The sequence below is a fragment of the Chenopodium album genome, chromosome 11 (assembly GCF_948465745.1).
Source record: "Chenopodium album chromosome 11, dcCheAlbu1.1, whole genome shotgun sequence".
NCBI lineage: Eukaryota > Viridiplantae > Streptophyta > Magnoliopsida > Caryophyllales > Amaranthaceae > Chenopodium > Chenopodium album.
The window spans coordinates 41,043,921-41,061,476 of NC_137844.1; the positions used below are offsets into that span (position 1 = coordinate 41,043,921).

At 36.3% G+C, this 17,556-nt stretch overlaps 1 protein-coding gene across 1 annotated transcript; it reads left to right on the forward strand.

The window, feature by feature from the left end:
* Window positions 1–270: 270 nt before the first annotated feature.
* On the forward strand, window positions 271–2,030 carry LOC145566617 (protein FAR1-RELATED SEQUENCE 9-like). The gene is made up of 2 exons (XM_081625979.1): window positions 271–731; window positions 1,634–2,030. The coding sequence occupies exons 1-2, from the start codon at window positions 271–273 to the stop codon at window positions 2,028–2,030; spliced, it is 858 nt and encodes a 285-aa protein (XP_081482105.1).
* Window positions 2,031–17,556: the final 15,526 nt, after the last annotated feature.

Below are 17,556 nucleotides of genomic sequence, written 5' to 3' on the forward strand. Positions count from 1 at the left end.
CGTAAATAAAAAATAACATGTGTTTTACAGTTGGTCAACATGTTTACTCTGAAGCAGATACATCAGAGTTGCTTGATGCTGAAGTCATGGATGCTAATAAAGCATATAATTTGTATAACAATTATGCTTATAGGTTTGGATTTAGTATTCGCAAGGGGAAGACAAGGCCTTGAAATGATGGGACTGTATGTGTAAGGGAGTTTCTTTGTTCAAAAGAAGGGTTTAAAAAACAAAGTCTTCCAAAGCGATATACTAAGACAGATATTAGGAATGGATGCAAAGCTCATGTACTGTTTTGTTGTTGATAAGTCAGGTGTCCATCGTTGTAAAAGTCATGTTATGGAGCACAACCACAAGTTGGTTGATGTTGATAAAAGACATTGGTTAAGATCTCAAAGAAATGTAATAAGTAAGGATCAATTGGATATGTTCACTTCCTGGAAAGACAATGGTATGGGTGTAAGTGATGCATATCGATTTGTTAGGAAAGAGAGTGGTGGTTTTCAATCGGTTGGTTGTGTTGCTAAAGATGTTTATAATGCAGTAGGAAAGGAGAAGAGAAAGAAGATTGAAGCTTGTGATACTAAGCAGTTGTTAAAGATGTTTACTGAGAGGCAATCTAAGGAGACTGACTTTTACTATGATTTGGAGCTTGATGAGAAAGGGCACGTCATTAGTTTCTTTTGGAGGGATGGGATTATGAAACGAGATTATAAAACATTTTTAGATTTGTTAGTATTTGATACAACTATCGAACCAATAAATATGCCATGATTTGTGCTCCGTTTGTGGGAATGAACCACCACAATAAAAATGTCATGTTTAGAGTTGGGTTTGTTTTGAATGAGAAGAATGAACCTTTTATTTGGCTGTACAATACATTTCTGAGATCTATGGGACAAATTCAACCTGTAACTGTCATGACGAATCAATGTTAATCAATGGCCAAAGCTATTTCTATTGCTTTCCCAAATTCTTGTCATCGTCTTTGTACTTGGCATATTGGTAAAAATGCAACAAAAAAATATTCCTCACTTAAAAGCTTTGAAAGGATTTAAAAGTATCTTCAATTATGTCTTGAAGTATACTGATACAGAAGCAGAGTTTGAGCAATACTAGGCAAGGTAATTATATTTAGTGTTATTTAGTTAATGTTATTCTGTTGGGTGTTTCATATTATTTTATTTTCAAAATATGTTAGTTCATGTATAATTAAATGTTATTTTACGTGGGCAAGTTATTTTAAATGCATGAACATTTCATGTTATGTTGAATCTTTTTTATGTTATTTATTTGAAAGCTTCATGTTACTTTATTTTATATAAATTATAATATTACTGCACTTATGGCTTTATGTTGTTATGTAGGACAATTTATGTTAATATGTAGGAAACTTTATGTTACATGAGGTTTATATGTTGTGTTATTCTCATTTTTCAGAATGATGGAGAAGTATAAATGTTGGAATAATAAATGGCTTCAAGGGATATATGATTTGAAAAAAAAAGTGGTATCCAGCTTATTCCAAAGTGTACTTTTTAGGTGGTATTTTATCCTCTCAAAGGAGTGAAACAACTAACAAGTCAGTTTCACACAAGTTATCAAAAATAGATGGTTTGTGTGATTTTTATAGATATTTTAATGATGTTGTTGATGAGTGGAGAAATGATGAAAATGGGGATGATTTTGAAACTTTGAATGGTAATCGATATCTTGCATTTGCTGAGGTTAGATTGCTTTTGCATGCTAAGGAGATATACACAAGGGAAATTGGTTTGTTGTTTAAGGAAATAACTGCAAATGCATATAAACAGAGGATTTTGGATGTCAGAGATTCTGTCTTCATTTATCATGTTTGGCGTGAAGCCAAAGATCATATTATGCATATTGTTACCTTCAACTGTAAGGAGGTTAAATTTGATTGCACCTGCAAGGGGTATAGTGGGTCGGGTATACTATGTGTGCATTCGTTAAGAATCTTTCTTATTCATTGTATCGAAAAAATTTCTGATTGGTATGTGTTTCCTTGATGGACAAAATCGACTATGGCAACTAATGGAGGAAAGGAAAAGGTGACGAATGATCCTAAATTTGTTCCTTCATGTGTATGGAGAAATTTGATTATAAGGAACTTGGTCCAATTGGTGAATTCTAGTAAAAATGACTTGTGTACTAGAAAAGTTATTGACTTGTGTTATGAGAACATGAAGTTAATGGACTTGAACTACTTGCTGCTTTAGTTTCTTTTTCTCCCATTGTCTTGTCTTCTTCTATCAAACATAGAATTTCTCCCTTTTCAAACCTATGTTTTTCTTCAATTATTATTCGATTCTTGATTTTTTCTTCATTCTAAACAGAAATCAAAGGAATTCTTCTTGGCTTTTCTTTCAATTGCCTTTTAACTCTATCAAAATAGCATATCTGAAACAATAAACAATGTACGAGTATAAAGAATATTATGGGGTAACACTAATTTAAAATAAATAACACAAGGTATGCTTAAAAATATCATAAATTTAAAACAGAGTAACATAATTTATATCACAAGTTTAAAACAAAATCTTAAAACAACACAAGGAAATCTTAAAATAACATAAATAATGCTTAAAATAACATTGTTTTGTTCCTAAAGTTAAATTTTACCTGTAGGAATGGAAATGGTCCTATGAAGTATCCATCCTTTTTTGCTTTCCATTCTTGAGTTGCACTGATCAAACTAGTCAAAACAAACTTGTTCCAGTTCAAGTTTTTGACATTCTTTAAATCCATGCACTTGTAAAGGAACTTATACCTCACTAAGTTGTTTTGGTTTGATCTTATGTAAGTGTTGACCAATGCACAAATAAAGCTCATTCTCCACATATCACTTAGAGGGGCTTCAATTAACCTCACATTCAGCCTTTTGTTCATAGGGTTGCTTTCATTTGTTCCACGAAACTCCTCCAATTCTTAAGAAACAAACTCCAATCATTTCTTTTACTAACTTCAAATTCAGTTTCATTTTCAATAATATCTTCTAGTTTAGGCTTCATAGGAAATCCATACACCCTATTAACATCCTCTAAACATATCTTCAACACCTCATTACGTTGAAGAAAGATTTTGCAACCATCACGATCAAAGTTGTTCACCAAGTTTGCCCCAAATGAGGTGTTGTGCAAAGGTAAACTAAGATCCAAAAACTGACCAAATCCCATCTCCTTTATAGCATTTGCCTTGCCTTCTTTATCGGTTAAGAAAATCTTTTTTTTGGTTCTTTTTATAACCATCTCAACTTTTTTACCTTTCTCTTTTTTTTTTCCTTGTTCTCTTTCCTCCTTCTCTTCTTTTCTTCTTCATCCTCTTCTTTAATAAACTCCTTATTCCCCTTTATCATATCTAAAACAGTCATGAATTGAACAGGAGGAACTTTGATCTTAAGACATGTACCTAACTCTCGCTTGATTTTCACACCTTCATCCTCCTCACTTTCACCATCATTTACCTCTATAACTTCATTTATTTTCCTTTTCTTCTCTTTAGCCTCCAGTATCTCTTTCCGTTTTGTACATTGTATTTTGATAGGGATTTCTTTGGCAACAATTTCTGTAGAATTCTGCTTATTTACTAAAGTCATTGTTCTAGACACACTTCCTTTCTTTCTTGCTACTTGTTTTACCCTCTTTTTCATAGGAAGCTCTTGCTCATTCTCAACACTGAAATAATACAAACATTATAAGTAAAAAGATAAAAACATGAGTATAAAACTGAATAACATAATATATGATAAAAATAACATAATATATGATTAAAAATAACACAATGCAAGTTTAAATAAATAACATGAGTATAAAACTGGATAACATAATATATGATAAAAAATAACACAAGATAAAATTAAAAAAAAAAAAAAACACTAGTTTAAACAATTGCATCACTGACTCGCTAGTATATGTGTAACCAAAGCTATATACTAGTATATGCACATAATTTGCTAACATTTCCCTCCCATCATATATGACTGAAAGAGCAAAACTAAAATTATACTTAAAAATCTAAATAACATTGATTATTAATAATTGAAATTAAAAAGATGATTGTAGTCCATCACTTATCTATTCTACTATATAATACTACTCCCTAGTTGTATCCTGCTATAGTTGATTTCAACAATTAATTATGCATGTTTAGTTGTTGTATCGAATAAATCAACATGCAAACAATATTATTAATAGGATGCCAATTATTTGCACATCATATGAAGCCCATAACCAAGTACATAATTAACGAGGTTTAAGGGGCTAAGCTTGGTACAGAGAGGCTAACAATTCTATCCCTGACTCTTTTTCATCTCCAATAACAATCTAGAAATCTAACTAATGTCATCTCCAAATAACAATTCTAGAAATCTAAATAATATCATCTCCAAATAACAATTCTTCAAAGCTAAATAATATTCACTCAAAAATTATACTTAAAAATTACAGAGTTCAAATTAGATGTACTTACTCATAGGGGTGTCAATTCAAATGAACGGATCGGGTCTGATATGGTTGGGTCGGGTCGGGTAAAATTTTAAAGTTAAGTCATACTAAATTATTATGTCCACGTGAGTCCAAATCTGAATCGGATATTTTTCGTATCAGTTTCGGATCGGGTCGGGTCGGGTGTGCTTTTGACACCTCTACTTACTCATCATTATTAGTTTTTCTCATCTGTTTTTTCAACTTTGCTGCACATTGTTTATCTCCATCTTCATTATCATCTCCTACACCAAATCTGCAAGTGTTATTAGAAATTAAATGCAAAAATTCAAAATTTAACAAAAATTAAACCCTAATTAGCAAAATAATTTAGGAAAATTTGCCAATTACTACCGCGTATTAATGTCATTTTGAAAATTACTACTGCAAAGTAAAAAACTTGTGAAGTACTACCGTAAAATATTTAAAAATTTTGATTTTACTACCAGACTCCACTTTAAACCATTTATGACATCATTTTTTCCTTAATCCACGTTTAACCCTTTGTTAACCATTTAAACGACCATAAAAAAAAAAATCACCCCTAATACATGGTTACCTTATCTAATTAACTTAACCAAACTCCCATTTTCTTTCTTTCTCTCTCATCGATCTTCCTCCTTCTCCATCGCAAAAAACCCTCCAAGCTTCTTACTCCTAATCCACACTAATTCTTCCCATCTCCTCCAATGGCTCCAAATAAACGTATAATTAATTTGATTCTCTTAAAGTAATTTTTTAATGTTTTCGAACTCTAGGGTTTTCGAATATTAGGGATTTTGCATTTAGGGTTTATGGATTACGATTTTGGTTGATTAACATACGGCTTTTGTATTTTTCTTTGAATTGACGAGCTATTAATTAAGCATAAATTGTGATTTTGTTTGATAATTTTAATTAAATGTCACATGACAATGCCTCTAATTAGCATAATATGTGATTTGGTTTGGTATTTTTAATCAATGGTCCCTCCCTTTTCCTTCATTGCTCGAAAACCTGGTCAGTTTAGCTTCGTCAAAGATTTGTTTCAGATTAGAGCACAAGGTCAATCATTTTTGTAGGTTGTTCTTTAATGGAGTTTCAAGGTCAAAGGGTCAAATTTATGAAGTGGGAGGGAAATGTGGGTTGGGTTAAGCTGGGATAACCATGGGTTAGGCGGGAATTTATTTTTCTTTTTTTTAAGGTCTTGTAAATGGTTAATCAAGGATTAAAGGTTAAATATGACGTCATAAATGGTTTAAAGTGGAGTCTGGTAGTAAGATCAAAATTTTTAAAATTTTTACGGTAGTAATTCACAAGTTTTTTAATTCGTGGTAGTAATTTTCAAAATGACATTAATACGCGGTAGTAATTGGCAAATTTTCCAATAATTTACAATTCTTCAAATACTTACTTCTCTTGATGTTGTTGAAAGTATTTTAGGTTAGTTTTGGGCATGTTTGAGGAGAATTTTTGTCTTTGATGGATGTAATTGAAGAATTTCAAACCGTTTCAAATAGTTAAATAGAGAGAAAAAAAGAAGAGTGAACTTTGTTGCTTTTTTTTTTTTTTTGAAAATGAAGAATTGATCTGTTTTACCTCCGGTTTTTTTTATATATATAAGGGTATGTTTTCATGTTATTTCGTTTTGTTTATTTGTTATTTCACGAAATAAATTCTAGTGCGCTTTTTTAAGTTGGGTTTTTAGCCCATTTATTGGATTGGGCCTGGAGTACAATAATAGGTACTCCAGGATTACCTAATACCAATTGATTAAACATATCAATTTAATTCTTGAATAATTAGTGACCACATAATATTTAATGTTGAACCCTTTTTAATCTAGCTCGGTGTCAAAGACACCTTAAGCGCATAATGCGCCACAATTCCTATCCCCCTGATAGTGCAATTTGTGGCACTCATTGGATGAGTATTTAGGTTGTTTTTACCTCCTTTTCATAGCTTTCTTTCTTAATAAATGCTTAGTTTTTTGCGTTTTCTCTTTATTTCCATTTTCTCTCTTGTTTCGTGTTTTTATGGTTTTTCTAGTGTTTTCTCCTTTATTTCTCCTCTTTTTGTGGTTGTAGGTATTGAACTAGGTTCGGGTCTCGATATTGGTGGTTTTCTAAGTTGGAAGATGCTTTTGGAGTAAGCTCATAGCATTGGGACAGCTCAAGATGCAAGGAAGTGGATGCTCCAAGTTCTAGCTCTTGCGCTATCAAGCCGTGCTCCCATGAAGCAGTGGTGTTGAACCCACCGTGGAGTCCATTTGAATCTGTCATGCTTAGTGTCTATCATCATCATATGCGTGCACTCAAAGACCCCAATTGCGAACGTACGAAGCGGCGAAAAAGTCGGAAGAAACTCAGAAGAGCGCGGGCGCGCAGCCCCTATGCACGGGCGTGCGTGGCTCAGGCGCGGGCGCGCGCCTCTGCTCGCACGGGTGCTCCTCCCTATTTTTCGGCTTCGCTTGATTTTGTTTTCGCACCTCTTATAAATACCCTTTTTCAACCGATTTTTGTGAGAAGTTTTAGACATAATTTTGACCATAATTTTAGCTTAGTTGAGAGCTTATCTCTCTAGATCTAGGGTTAGTTTTAGGAGTAGATTTCAGAGAGAGAAAGTGAGGAATTTCATTCGGGATTTGAGAGATTGAAGATTCAAGGTGACAATTGTATTGAAGATCTCCATAATCAATCAATGAGGATTTCTAAGTCTATCTCATTTTATTGCTTTGTTTAATTTCATGTTTGTTTGGTTTGATTTTGATGTTTGATCTTCATTAGTGTAATTGTTCTTGATATTTTGTTGTTTCTTGATTTCTTTAGTTGTTTGTTGATAAATGATGATTCTTGAGTAGTTGTTTGGCTAGGAATTGGGTGAAACTTGTATGATTGATTGATTGTGATTAATTTGGGAATTGTGTTGATTGATTGTTGAGATTAAAGTGATTAATGGAAGTTTGCATGTGTGTAATTCGATTAGGCTTTGAGAATTATGCTAGATTGCATTGTGATTGCTAATGACACGACCAATTGATTTAGGAATTGCAATTATCGATTGGTTTGGATTGTGATTCTTCTAGTTTATTATTTGTAGAGACATCTAGCTTAACGATTAGGAGATAGCTCTTTGATTCCAATTCATAGCTCTTATCATTAGTCTTCACAACCTTTGATTGGCATGTTGTTTCCAAGTTGTTGCAATTGTCATGATTACCTGTACTTGTTGATCCCCATTCCCTAGTGTTTTATTTGTTTGATCCTTTGTTTTGTTAGTTGTTAGTGTTACCTCTTTACCTTCGACTTCGACCTAGCTTAGGTGCATAATTGAGAGCGCTTGAACATAACCGTTCCTTTGGGTTCGACCCTTAACTTACCTTTATACTTGTATTTAGGTTTGTTAAGTGTTTATAAATTTGGTTTGACTTATTGAGGATTAGTCAATTTTTCCCCTCGTCAAAATGGCGCCATTGCCGGGGATCGAACCCGGGTCACCTGCGTGACAGGCGGGAATACTTACCACTAAGAGGTTTTGAGTGTTGAAAAATCGATTGGAGAGTCAATTCCCCCACCCACCTCCCTTGATGGTGATTTCATTCCCCCATTCCTTTATTTTGAAAACCAATCTTCTTCCACCCCATCTCCTTTGCATAATAACCATGGTTGCTTTGAGGCTGAGGCCTTGAGCTTAAATGATTTTGATGTAGATGAGGATTAATATGAGAGGGTTGAGGAGGTAGAGCTTATTTTTTATGATTATGAAGAGATGAGTGAAGTGTTTGGTGAGGTTGGGTCTCCAACTCCTATCTCAAATCTTCAACCATTGCCTTCCTCTTTGACTTTTGATGACCCCTTCTCTTCTACATTTTCCACCATTGAGAATGATGAGGCCTTTTTAGAGGGAGATTGTACTTCTTATGTTTATCTTGAGCTACCTCCCAAGTTCGACCCTTAACCCTTTGAAGAGCTTTCTTTGAACCTTGATGATGATTTGAAGCTTTTGACAGCTCATTGAGGGTGTATAGTTGTAGACACCCAAATGTGTCTCCCCAAAACCAAACCGAGTGATGAATACTTTTCACGTCATTTGATTATCAAACGAGGTAAAGGTGTGAAAAGTTTAGTGACGTGATGTTTTTATTAAAATATCTCTCTTTCTGTTTTTGAAAATATTTCTTTTTTTTTACTCTATTTATGAAAATAGCCAGTCCAATTTAGTTTGGTCCGTGATAAGGGTCCAATAATAGTGTAGTTGGGTCGGGTTCAAAAAGAGCTTTCCAACAATATATTATAAGCCCAATTCCGATGAATAATGAGGAAGTTATAGCTTAAATTAAATTGGGCCCGAAATGATTTTTATATGCGGCCCAATGATCTAGAGGAGGGCCTATTAATTATTATTCCTAAGGTTATTAGGATTGATTTAAATCTTCTAGAATATTTAGAAGGTTCTTTTTTAATGCTAATAGTATTAGGATTGATAATTATATTTTAAAGAGTTTTATTTGGAATAAAATAAGTGTTTTATGATAAACCTGATTTTAATTTGATAAACACGGAATTTGCTGCTTAATCATATTAAGAAGAGGATTCCGCGTACAAGCACGTTTTATCTTTTAATTAGCGCCAAACGACAGAGTCTGTCGCCTGGCGCTAATCCTGTCGCCTGGCGCTGATGTCTGTCGCCTGGCGACATATACCGGTTTTATTCCGAATAGGACTTGATTTGTTTTCAGACTATTTTTTTTTAAATAGGGGTCGTATCCCCTCGTTTTCCATCATCAAGAATCAATCATCATCTCTATTCTTTCTCTAAAGCTAGAAGCTTTCTCTCTCTCTTCTTTTTCCAAGCCTTCCCTCTTACAAAATTCCACATTCACAAGTCTTAGATACGCCTAGCCAAGTTCGAAGTTGCCTTCGCCCTAGACATGAAAGGTTTATAATTTCTGAGGGTTTGGTCCCAAATCTCTATTTCAATTATTTAATTTAATTGTTTGTTTATTATTTTCCTTAAAGTTACTAACGTGTGTATTTTGTTATTAGAAAGAGATACGAGGCATCCAAGTAAGTAATTTAATTGTTATATAGAAATCATGTTTTAATTATTTTAATTCCTAATATCATGTTAGGATGTCTTTATGATTCCTAGTATCATGTTTTGGGTAATAACTAAGATTTCTAATATCATGTATGTTTCTATGATGCTTCCTATTCTTTCCTTATATCATGTTAGTATCATGTTATGGATAAAGCTTTGATCTTTATTGTTTAGTGACATGCTAGGGTTTGTTATTAATCTTGTTAGTATCATGCCTAGGATCTTGCTATTATCATTATGCTTTATTGAGATTATTATGATTGATGATTGTTGTTATTTATTGTTGCTTGATATATATATATTATTGTTGTTTCTTGATCACGCCCTCTCTTGCATGTTTAAAGGGAATTTGTACCTGTAATCATGCTTAATAATATAATTAATAATCTTGTTTAGGTTAACATGGTTATAATTTAAGTGATCACCAATAATAGATTTGCTTGTGCATTAATATTCAACCAACATAGATAAACAGGTTTAGGGTTAACCTATTGATTGCATATTAGTCAGAAAGTGCACATGAATATGAGAAGAATAAAGTAGAGGCCTATTTTTAGGGCAGGTTCAATCTCTTTTAGGTTGGATTTGTACCTTCATCCCCGAACTTCCAGTCATGGTTTCAGACCTATTGGAGTTAACGATCTCCTGGATCGTTAAGGGGTGTAACCTTCACCCTGTGAACGGTTTACAAGTTCCTAAAACTTGTTGGCGACTCTTTTACTCTAGCTTCCTTCCCTTTGGATGCCACCATGCTTAAGTGAATGATCACAGTGGGGCTCAAGTGTGGGATGCTTGAAATATTCCCTACATAAGTTTATGAGGAGAATGTGATTGAGAATGAGCTTAATTTGAATGATGATGAGTTGGAGGAGATCCCTTTGGATGTGAGTTCATTGGATGAGAGAGCTTGTGTTTTAATGGATAGTGGTGTAAGTGAGAAATCAATTCCTATTTCTTCACCTTACACCTCATTTTTGAGAAAGCTTGATCTTGTTCCCTCTTATCCCATGTCATTACCTTCTTTTGTCATATCCCCTCCTCTTGAAGAGCCTTTAGTCCCCCAAGGGCCTCATTTGATGACTTTTGAGGATAATGGTGGGATTTCCAACCAAAAATACTTTGTTGAGTAAAGAATGCCTTTTTCTTTTTCTTTTATTTCTTTTCCTTTTTCTTACACTCTTGTTTTTCCCTTCTCTTCTTCCCCTTCTTGGCATACCTCTTCTCAACTCATAGTTGTGCACTAAGCTTGTTGCATGCCTTCATTTTGTCATGTGCATACTTACTTTCTTATGAAATGTGTAGTAGTGCATTTGACAAGCTCTTACGTTCGTTGCAATATTAATTTCTAGAGCGGTCAATATTGGACCTTAAGCAAGCCTTTCTCGGGAAGTAACCCGTGTTTTATTGCTTTCATTTTCTTTTCTTTTTAGAATAGATTTTCTCTCATGAAAATGTTTGTATGCCTTTTGCTAGGTACATGACTTGATATACTTTGGTGCTTTGGCTTGGATTAAGAATCAAGGAAGTTTGGGACCACAATTGCTAGCATATGGAAAGCAAGATTCAATTGTAGAGGAAAGTGGCTTTGAAAGGTTTAATTGGGTCATTTGCGGGTATTTACACCCACCTAAAATCCGGTAATATCTTTCCTTGCTATTTCTCTAATGGTTGGTGACTTGTTGGACATGTGTTGGTTTGTTGGATTGATTTCTTTCTTTTCCCCTCCCATGGATTATTTGATTTATGTTTGAGTGTATTGTCTTATTCAAGCTTGGGGGAGGGTATTCTATCATGTTTGGTGGGATGTTGATTCATATATGCCATGCACATTTGTATATGCATTTTCATGTTCTTTTATTTTTGAAAAACTCCAAAAAGATTTTTGTTTGTTTCAAGGCAAATTTGCATTGTGTTTTGTTTTGTTCTTGCTTTGGACATAATACTTTTGGACTTGTGTAATTGAATGCTTTTCTTCTTAAATGGTAAGGGTGTGCACGGTTTGAGAGTATCTTTGGTTGATTCTAGGATAAAGTATGCTAAGGTAGTGTCTTTAGAACTTTTGGGACCTTGAAGCCCGATTCTAATTGTTTTTGAAAATTTGAAACCGCTCCCTTTTGTTGAATTTGAAACTAATAGTGAGTTTTTACTACAATCGTATGAGGTTTTAATTCTTCTTGCTGTCAACATTTCTTGAATGAGCAGTACATGGATCCTTGACTATTGTATGCTTTATCTAGAATTTGGCTCTCATCTCCCGAGATCGCGATTGAGCCATTTAGGAAGGACAAAGGCATCTTTTCGGGTGGTGATTTTTCTTTTTCTAGGATAGTTTTCTATTTCTTTATTTTGGGTTTTCATTTACCTACTTGCTAACCATTTGAGCCATAAACCTTCATTTCAAGCCATATTTTTAGATTTTGAGCCTTTTGTTTCATTTTTGTTTCCATCATTGGTTTTTGTGAAGCAATTAATCATTTTGTTGGAGATTATGGTGGATGAGTTGTATATTGGTTCTTATAATGAATGCAAGTTTGTATTGTAAATGCCAAGTTGGAAAAGCCGTCCATAGTTAAAAGAGGCAAGGACAATGCAATAAAGTGAAAAAATTGTAAAAATGAAAAAAAAAATGAAAAAGCAAAGCAAATACAAATGCTCTGGCAAAAGTGATAAAAATGTGAAAAAAAGAAAAAGTTCAAAAATATTTTGATGTAAGTGTCTTTCTCCCTATTTTAAGCATTGAGGACAATGCTTTGTTCAAGTTTGGGGGGAAGCGTTCTTACGCTTTTTGTATATATGTTTGTGATATTGGCTTTGAATAAGCTTGGGGGTGTCGGTGTTTTTGTTTGGTGATTACTTGGTTTTGGTGTTAAGATTTGGCCAATCTTTGCTTCACAATTTAGGTATACCACCAAATTTCAAATTTTAGCCTACCTTCACCCTTTTCGCCCTTACATTACAACCCTTTTCAAGACCTTTTGACCTTTTTGGTTGAGTCACAAGTCGGTGGAGGGAGACGTGAGTCAAGCCTATAGAGCGGTGTGCAATAGTCGAGATGTCGAGTAGCATTAAGTCTCTTTCTTTTTTCGGTTCCTTCGAGGAATCATTGAGATGCTTGCTAGAGGTGGATTTGAAGCTAATTGGGAGATTGTGGTAAAATGTTTTGAGATGAAGGTGAATTGTGTTTTGGGTGTTTTTGTCCCTCGGGAGAGTTACAGCTCGAAGACTGGTCCGGAGCGGCCTGTACTTGCAAGACAAACGGAGACACCGGTTGGTAGGTGCTCCGCCTCCGACGATCAAGTTAGTAACTTGAAAGGAGAGAAAAAGGTGCGGAAATTTAGGTGGGGATCTGCTAGGATTTCTAGCTCAGTTGTCTCTATCAAAGGGACAGTTTGTAATAAATGGAAAAACGTGCCCTCCAAAAGAGGGGAATCTCCCTATTTATAGGGTCTTTGGGAATTGTGCCCCTGATTAGGTCACAGAACCCTAATCAGTGGTGGGCTGCGCCGCATTGCGGATTTCTCGGGATTTGGGCCTGAAGGCCGTCATTTCCCCAAATATCTGGGATGACACGTGTCAAGCAGGGATAGGTCCACTTTGGGCCATCCTTGGGCTGACACGTGTCGCCCTCTGGTTGGTCCACATGGCGGGGTAAAATTACCCTAAACATTTGCCCCTCACAGATGTGACGTGGCACGCCATGTGGCATCTGTGACACGTGTCACTCTTTGAATGGTGGTAATTTTACCGCCAAAATTTTACTATTCACCTTCTGGGTAAATTACAGGAATACCCCTTCATTTACCTTCTTTATATAGCCGTTTACCCTCATATTTCTGTACGTTTCACAAAAATTTTCAGAGTAAACTTAGAGAGAATCTTGAAAGAGAGAGCAGAAGTCACCCGTCTGAGTCAAGCGCAAGTTTAAGAAAACTCAGCCTCTTCAACACAGGCGGACCCGTCTATCTTCAGATCTCAAATCTAAAGGTACCGTCTCTGACTCTCTCAGCTCTTTTTTTCATTTTACCGCTTGTATATATTCCTTGCAATAAATGGATTCATCACCAACATACACGGCACAACCTTGGGTAGAATCCAGCCGTTCACCAAGGACGGCTGAGTCTAGGACTACTAGTTCCGTCTCAGGGTGTTGGGACCACCCTCATGCTTGGATTCCGACCATTTGCGCGTCTGTGCAGGACACAATGGCTCGGACAATGCAGACGGCACAGGACCCAAATTATAGAAGTGAAGACTCAGGCGGCCAAACGCCTGAGGGAGAGACGTCTGGCTCTGAACACCAGACGGCTCCGGAGAGATCCCCTCCGCGTGGCCCCCCAACTCCTCCTGACTCGTTTTTGGACGAGTGCGACCAAGGCGGTGAGGAGGCCGCCTCAGCTTCCGTTTCCCAGTCTGGGGAGGAGACGGGAAGCGGACTTGACGTCTCTTCCTCAGAGAGCAGTGACGATCTTCCTCCGCTTGAGGATAGTGAGGAAGAAGAAAGGAAGAAATGGAAGGAGAAGGACGATCCCTTCAAAATCCACGTCTCCATGAAATACATAGACCTCATGGAAAAAGGTCTTATAAACTTTTTGAAGATGCACCCAATGGGAGACGGGTGGAAAATAAGGGTGCCTCCCCCAGACGACACCATTTCCTGGGAAGACGAAGAACGAAACGCTAACGGCTACTTCGGCTGTTATGAGGCGGCGTTCAAGGAAGAACTTCGCTTCCCCCTTCACGAGGCGGTGAAGGCAATTTTGAGAGGCTATGGCCTCGGAGTCTGGCAACTTAACCCCAACTCTTGGGCAAATATTCTGGGGTATGTTGCAGCCTGTGAATTCCAAGGAATTCACCCCGGCTGGGAAGCCTTTGCTAAGATGCATTATCTTAGTCGCAACCCAGGCGGGTACAGAGCGTGGTATACTCTAACCACGTTCCCTCAATACATGATGACCTTGGACAAGGTCTCAAAATTTGACGGTTGGAAGCACATATTCTATCTGCTGACGGCTCCCACCAGGCGGGAGAACTTCGAGCTCCGCCAGTACAATAAGAAGCCCGACCTTCTGGGTCGGAAATGCTGTCTTCCCCGGATCCCGGATGAGGACTTCGACAAAATAATTGAGGCTGACTTCTTTGGCCTCACAGACGCTACACTGTCAACCGGGGAGACAATAAAAGTCCCCAAGAACTGGATCCCTAAGAGCGCTTGGCTCAGGGATGAATGCTTCCTAGCCGCCTGCGGGCTAGGGCACATGTTCACCAGACGTACGCGCCTGAATACTTTCCGTCTGTACTACTTTTGTGTCTCGGGATTTGGGCCTGAAGGCCGTCATTTCCCCAAATATCTTGGATGACACGTGTCAAGCAGGGATAGGTCCACTTTGGGCCATCCTTGGGCTGACACGTGTCGCCCTCTGGTTGGTCCACATGGCGGGGTAAAATTACCCTAACAAATTGTGTTTCATTAGTTCTCTATGCTTAGCATATTTTATGTTTCAATCAATCTTAGATATCTTGAAACGTGCACTCCCTTACTTGTTTAGAAAGAATTGCATCCATTTGTGCTTGTTCATTTGCAAAAGTCCACTCATGAACATTTGTTTTCTTTCCTTTTCTTTTGGTTTCTTTTTCATGCTTTGCCTTGTTTGCTTGGTTTGAGAGAGTTGTGGGTTAACCTCTTAGGAAACTCTCACAAGACCTCACTCGTCCTCATTGGCGACTTTGGGGTTTTAAGGGCTTTTTGTAGCTAAAAACAACCGTGATTCCTACGAAAGTGAGTTAGTGTATATTCTTGTCTCTTCTCTTCTTCTTTTGTTTGTTTGAATAAGCTCATCATTTTTCCCTTACTTGTTTTGGTTTAGCTCGAGGATGAGCAAAAGTTAAGCTTGGGGGCATTTGATGTGTTCCATTTATGGCACTCATTTGATGAGTATTTAGGTTGTTTTTACCTCCTTTTCATAACTTTCTTTCTTAATAAATGCTTAGTTTTATGCATTTTTTCTTTATTTCCATTTTCTCTCTTGTTTTGTGTTTTTATGGTTTTTCTAGTGTTTTCTACTTTATTTCTCCTCTTTTCGTGGTTGTAGGTATTGAACGAGGTTCGGCTCTCGATATTGGTGGTTTTCTAAGTTGGAAGATGCTTTTGGAGTAAGCTCATAGCATTAGGACAGCTCAAGATGCAAGGAACGAAGTGGATGCTCCAAGTTCTAGCTCTTGTGCTATCAAGTCGTGCTCCCATGAAGCAGTGGTGTTGAACCCATCGTGGAGTCCATTTGAATCTTCCATGCTTAGTGTCTATCATCATCATATGCGTGCACTTGAAGACCCCAATTGCGAACGTACGAAGCGGCGAGAAAGTCGGAAGAAACTCAGAAGAGCGCGGGCGCGCAGCCCCTGTGCGCGGGCGTACGCCTCTGCCCGTGCGGGCGCTCCTCCATGTTTTCCGGCTTCGTTCGATTTCGTTTTCGCACCTCTTATAAATACCCTTTTTCAGTCGATTTTTGTGAGAAGTTTTAGACATAATTTTGATCATAATTTTAGCTTAGTTGAGAGCTTCTCTCTCTAGATCTAGGGTTAGTTTTAGGATTAGATTTTAGAGAGAGAAAGTGAAGAATTTCATTGGAGATTTGAGAGATTGAAGATTCAAGGTGACAATTGTATTGAAGATTTCCAAAATCAATCAATGAGGATTTCTAACTCTATCTCATTTTATTGCTTTGTTTAATTTCATGTTTGTTTGGTTTGATTTTGATGTTTGATCTTCATTAGTATAATTGTTCTTGATATTTTGTTGTTTCTTGATTTCTTTAGTTGTTTGTTGATAGATGATGATTCTTGAGTAGTTGTTTGGATAGAAATTGGGTGAAACTTGTATGATTGATTGATTGTGATTAATTTGGGAATTGTGTTGATTGATTGTTGAAATTAAAGTGATTAATGGAAGTTTGCATGTGTGTAATTCGATTAGGCTTTGAGAATTATGCTAGATTGCATTGTGATTGCTAATGACACGACCAATTGATTTAGGAATTGCAATTATCGATTGGTTTGGATTGTGATTCTTCTAGTTTATTATTTGTAGAGACATCTAGCTTAACGATTAGGAGATAGCTCTTTGATTCCAATTCATAGCTCTTATCATTAGTCTTCACAACCTTTGATTGGCATGTTGTTTCCAAGTTGTTGCAATTGTCATGATTACTTGTACTTGTTGATCCCCATTCCCTAGTGTTTTATTTGTTTGATCCTTTGTTTTGTTAGTTGTTAGTGTTACCTCTTTACCTTCGACTTCGACCTAGCTTAGGTGCATAATTGAGAGCGCTTGAACATAACCGTTCCTTTGGGTTCGACCCTTAACTTACCTCTATACTTGTATTTATGTGTTTGTTAAATGTTTATAAATTTAGTTTGACTTAGGGAAGATTATTCAACGACCTAGTTTTTCCCCCTCGTCACCCTCGGTGTTAGAAACACCTTAAGTGCACTAAGACACCAAAATATAATTTATTCCTCGTGTATAAAGACACTTAAATAGCTCCTTCCTCATGCTTATCGCATCAATAAAAATTATATGAACCATAATAAAATTCCTTTTCAATATTTCAAACCAAATTAAACATTTATTTTAATTAAACATGCTCATTATCATGCCAATAATAAAAGTGTGGTTCATGTACAACATGCCAAATTAACTATTTCCAATCACCAATCCAATACATAATTTATTTCAACCCATCATGCTTCACAAATAATTCACCAAAACCATTCTCAATTCAATCAATCCAATTCATATCACCAATCTCATTTCAATTGAACCATTCTAACCAATTCCTAGCATGACATTAACTTTGAATCACTTAAATAAATCTTAGCATGTTTTTACACGCTTAATAAATTTCCGAGTACGCGTATGTACCTCAAATAAGCTCTTAAAGTGGCCAAATACACTACAACACTTCTCGAACCAAGTCTC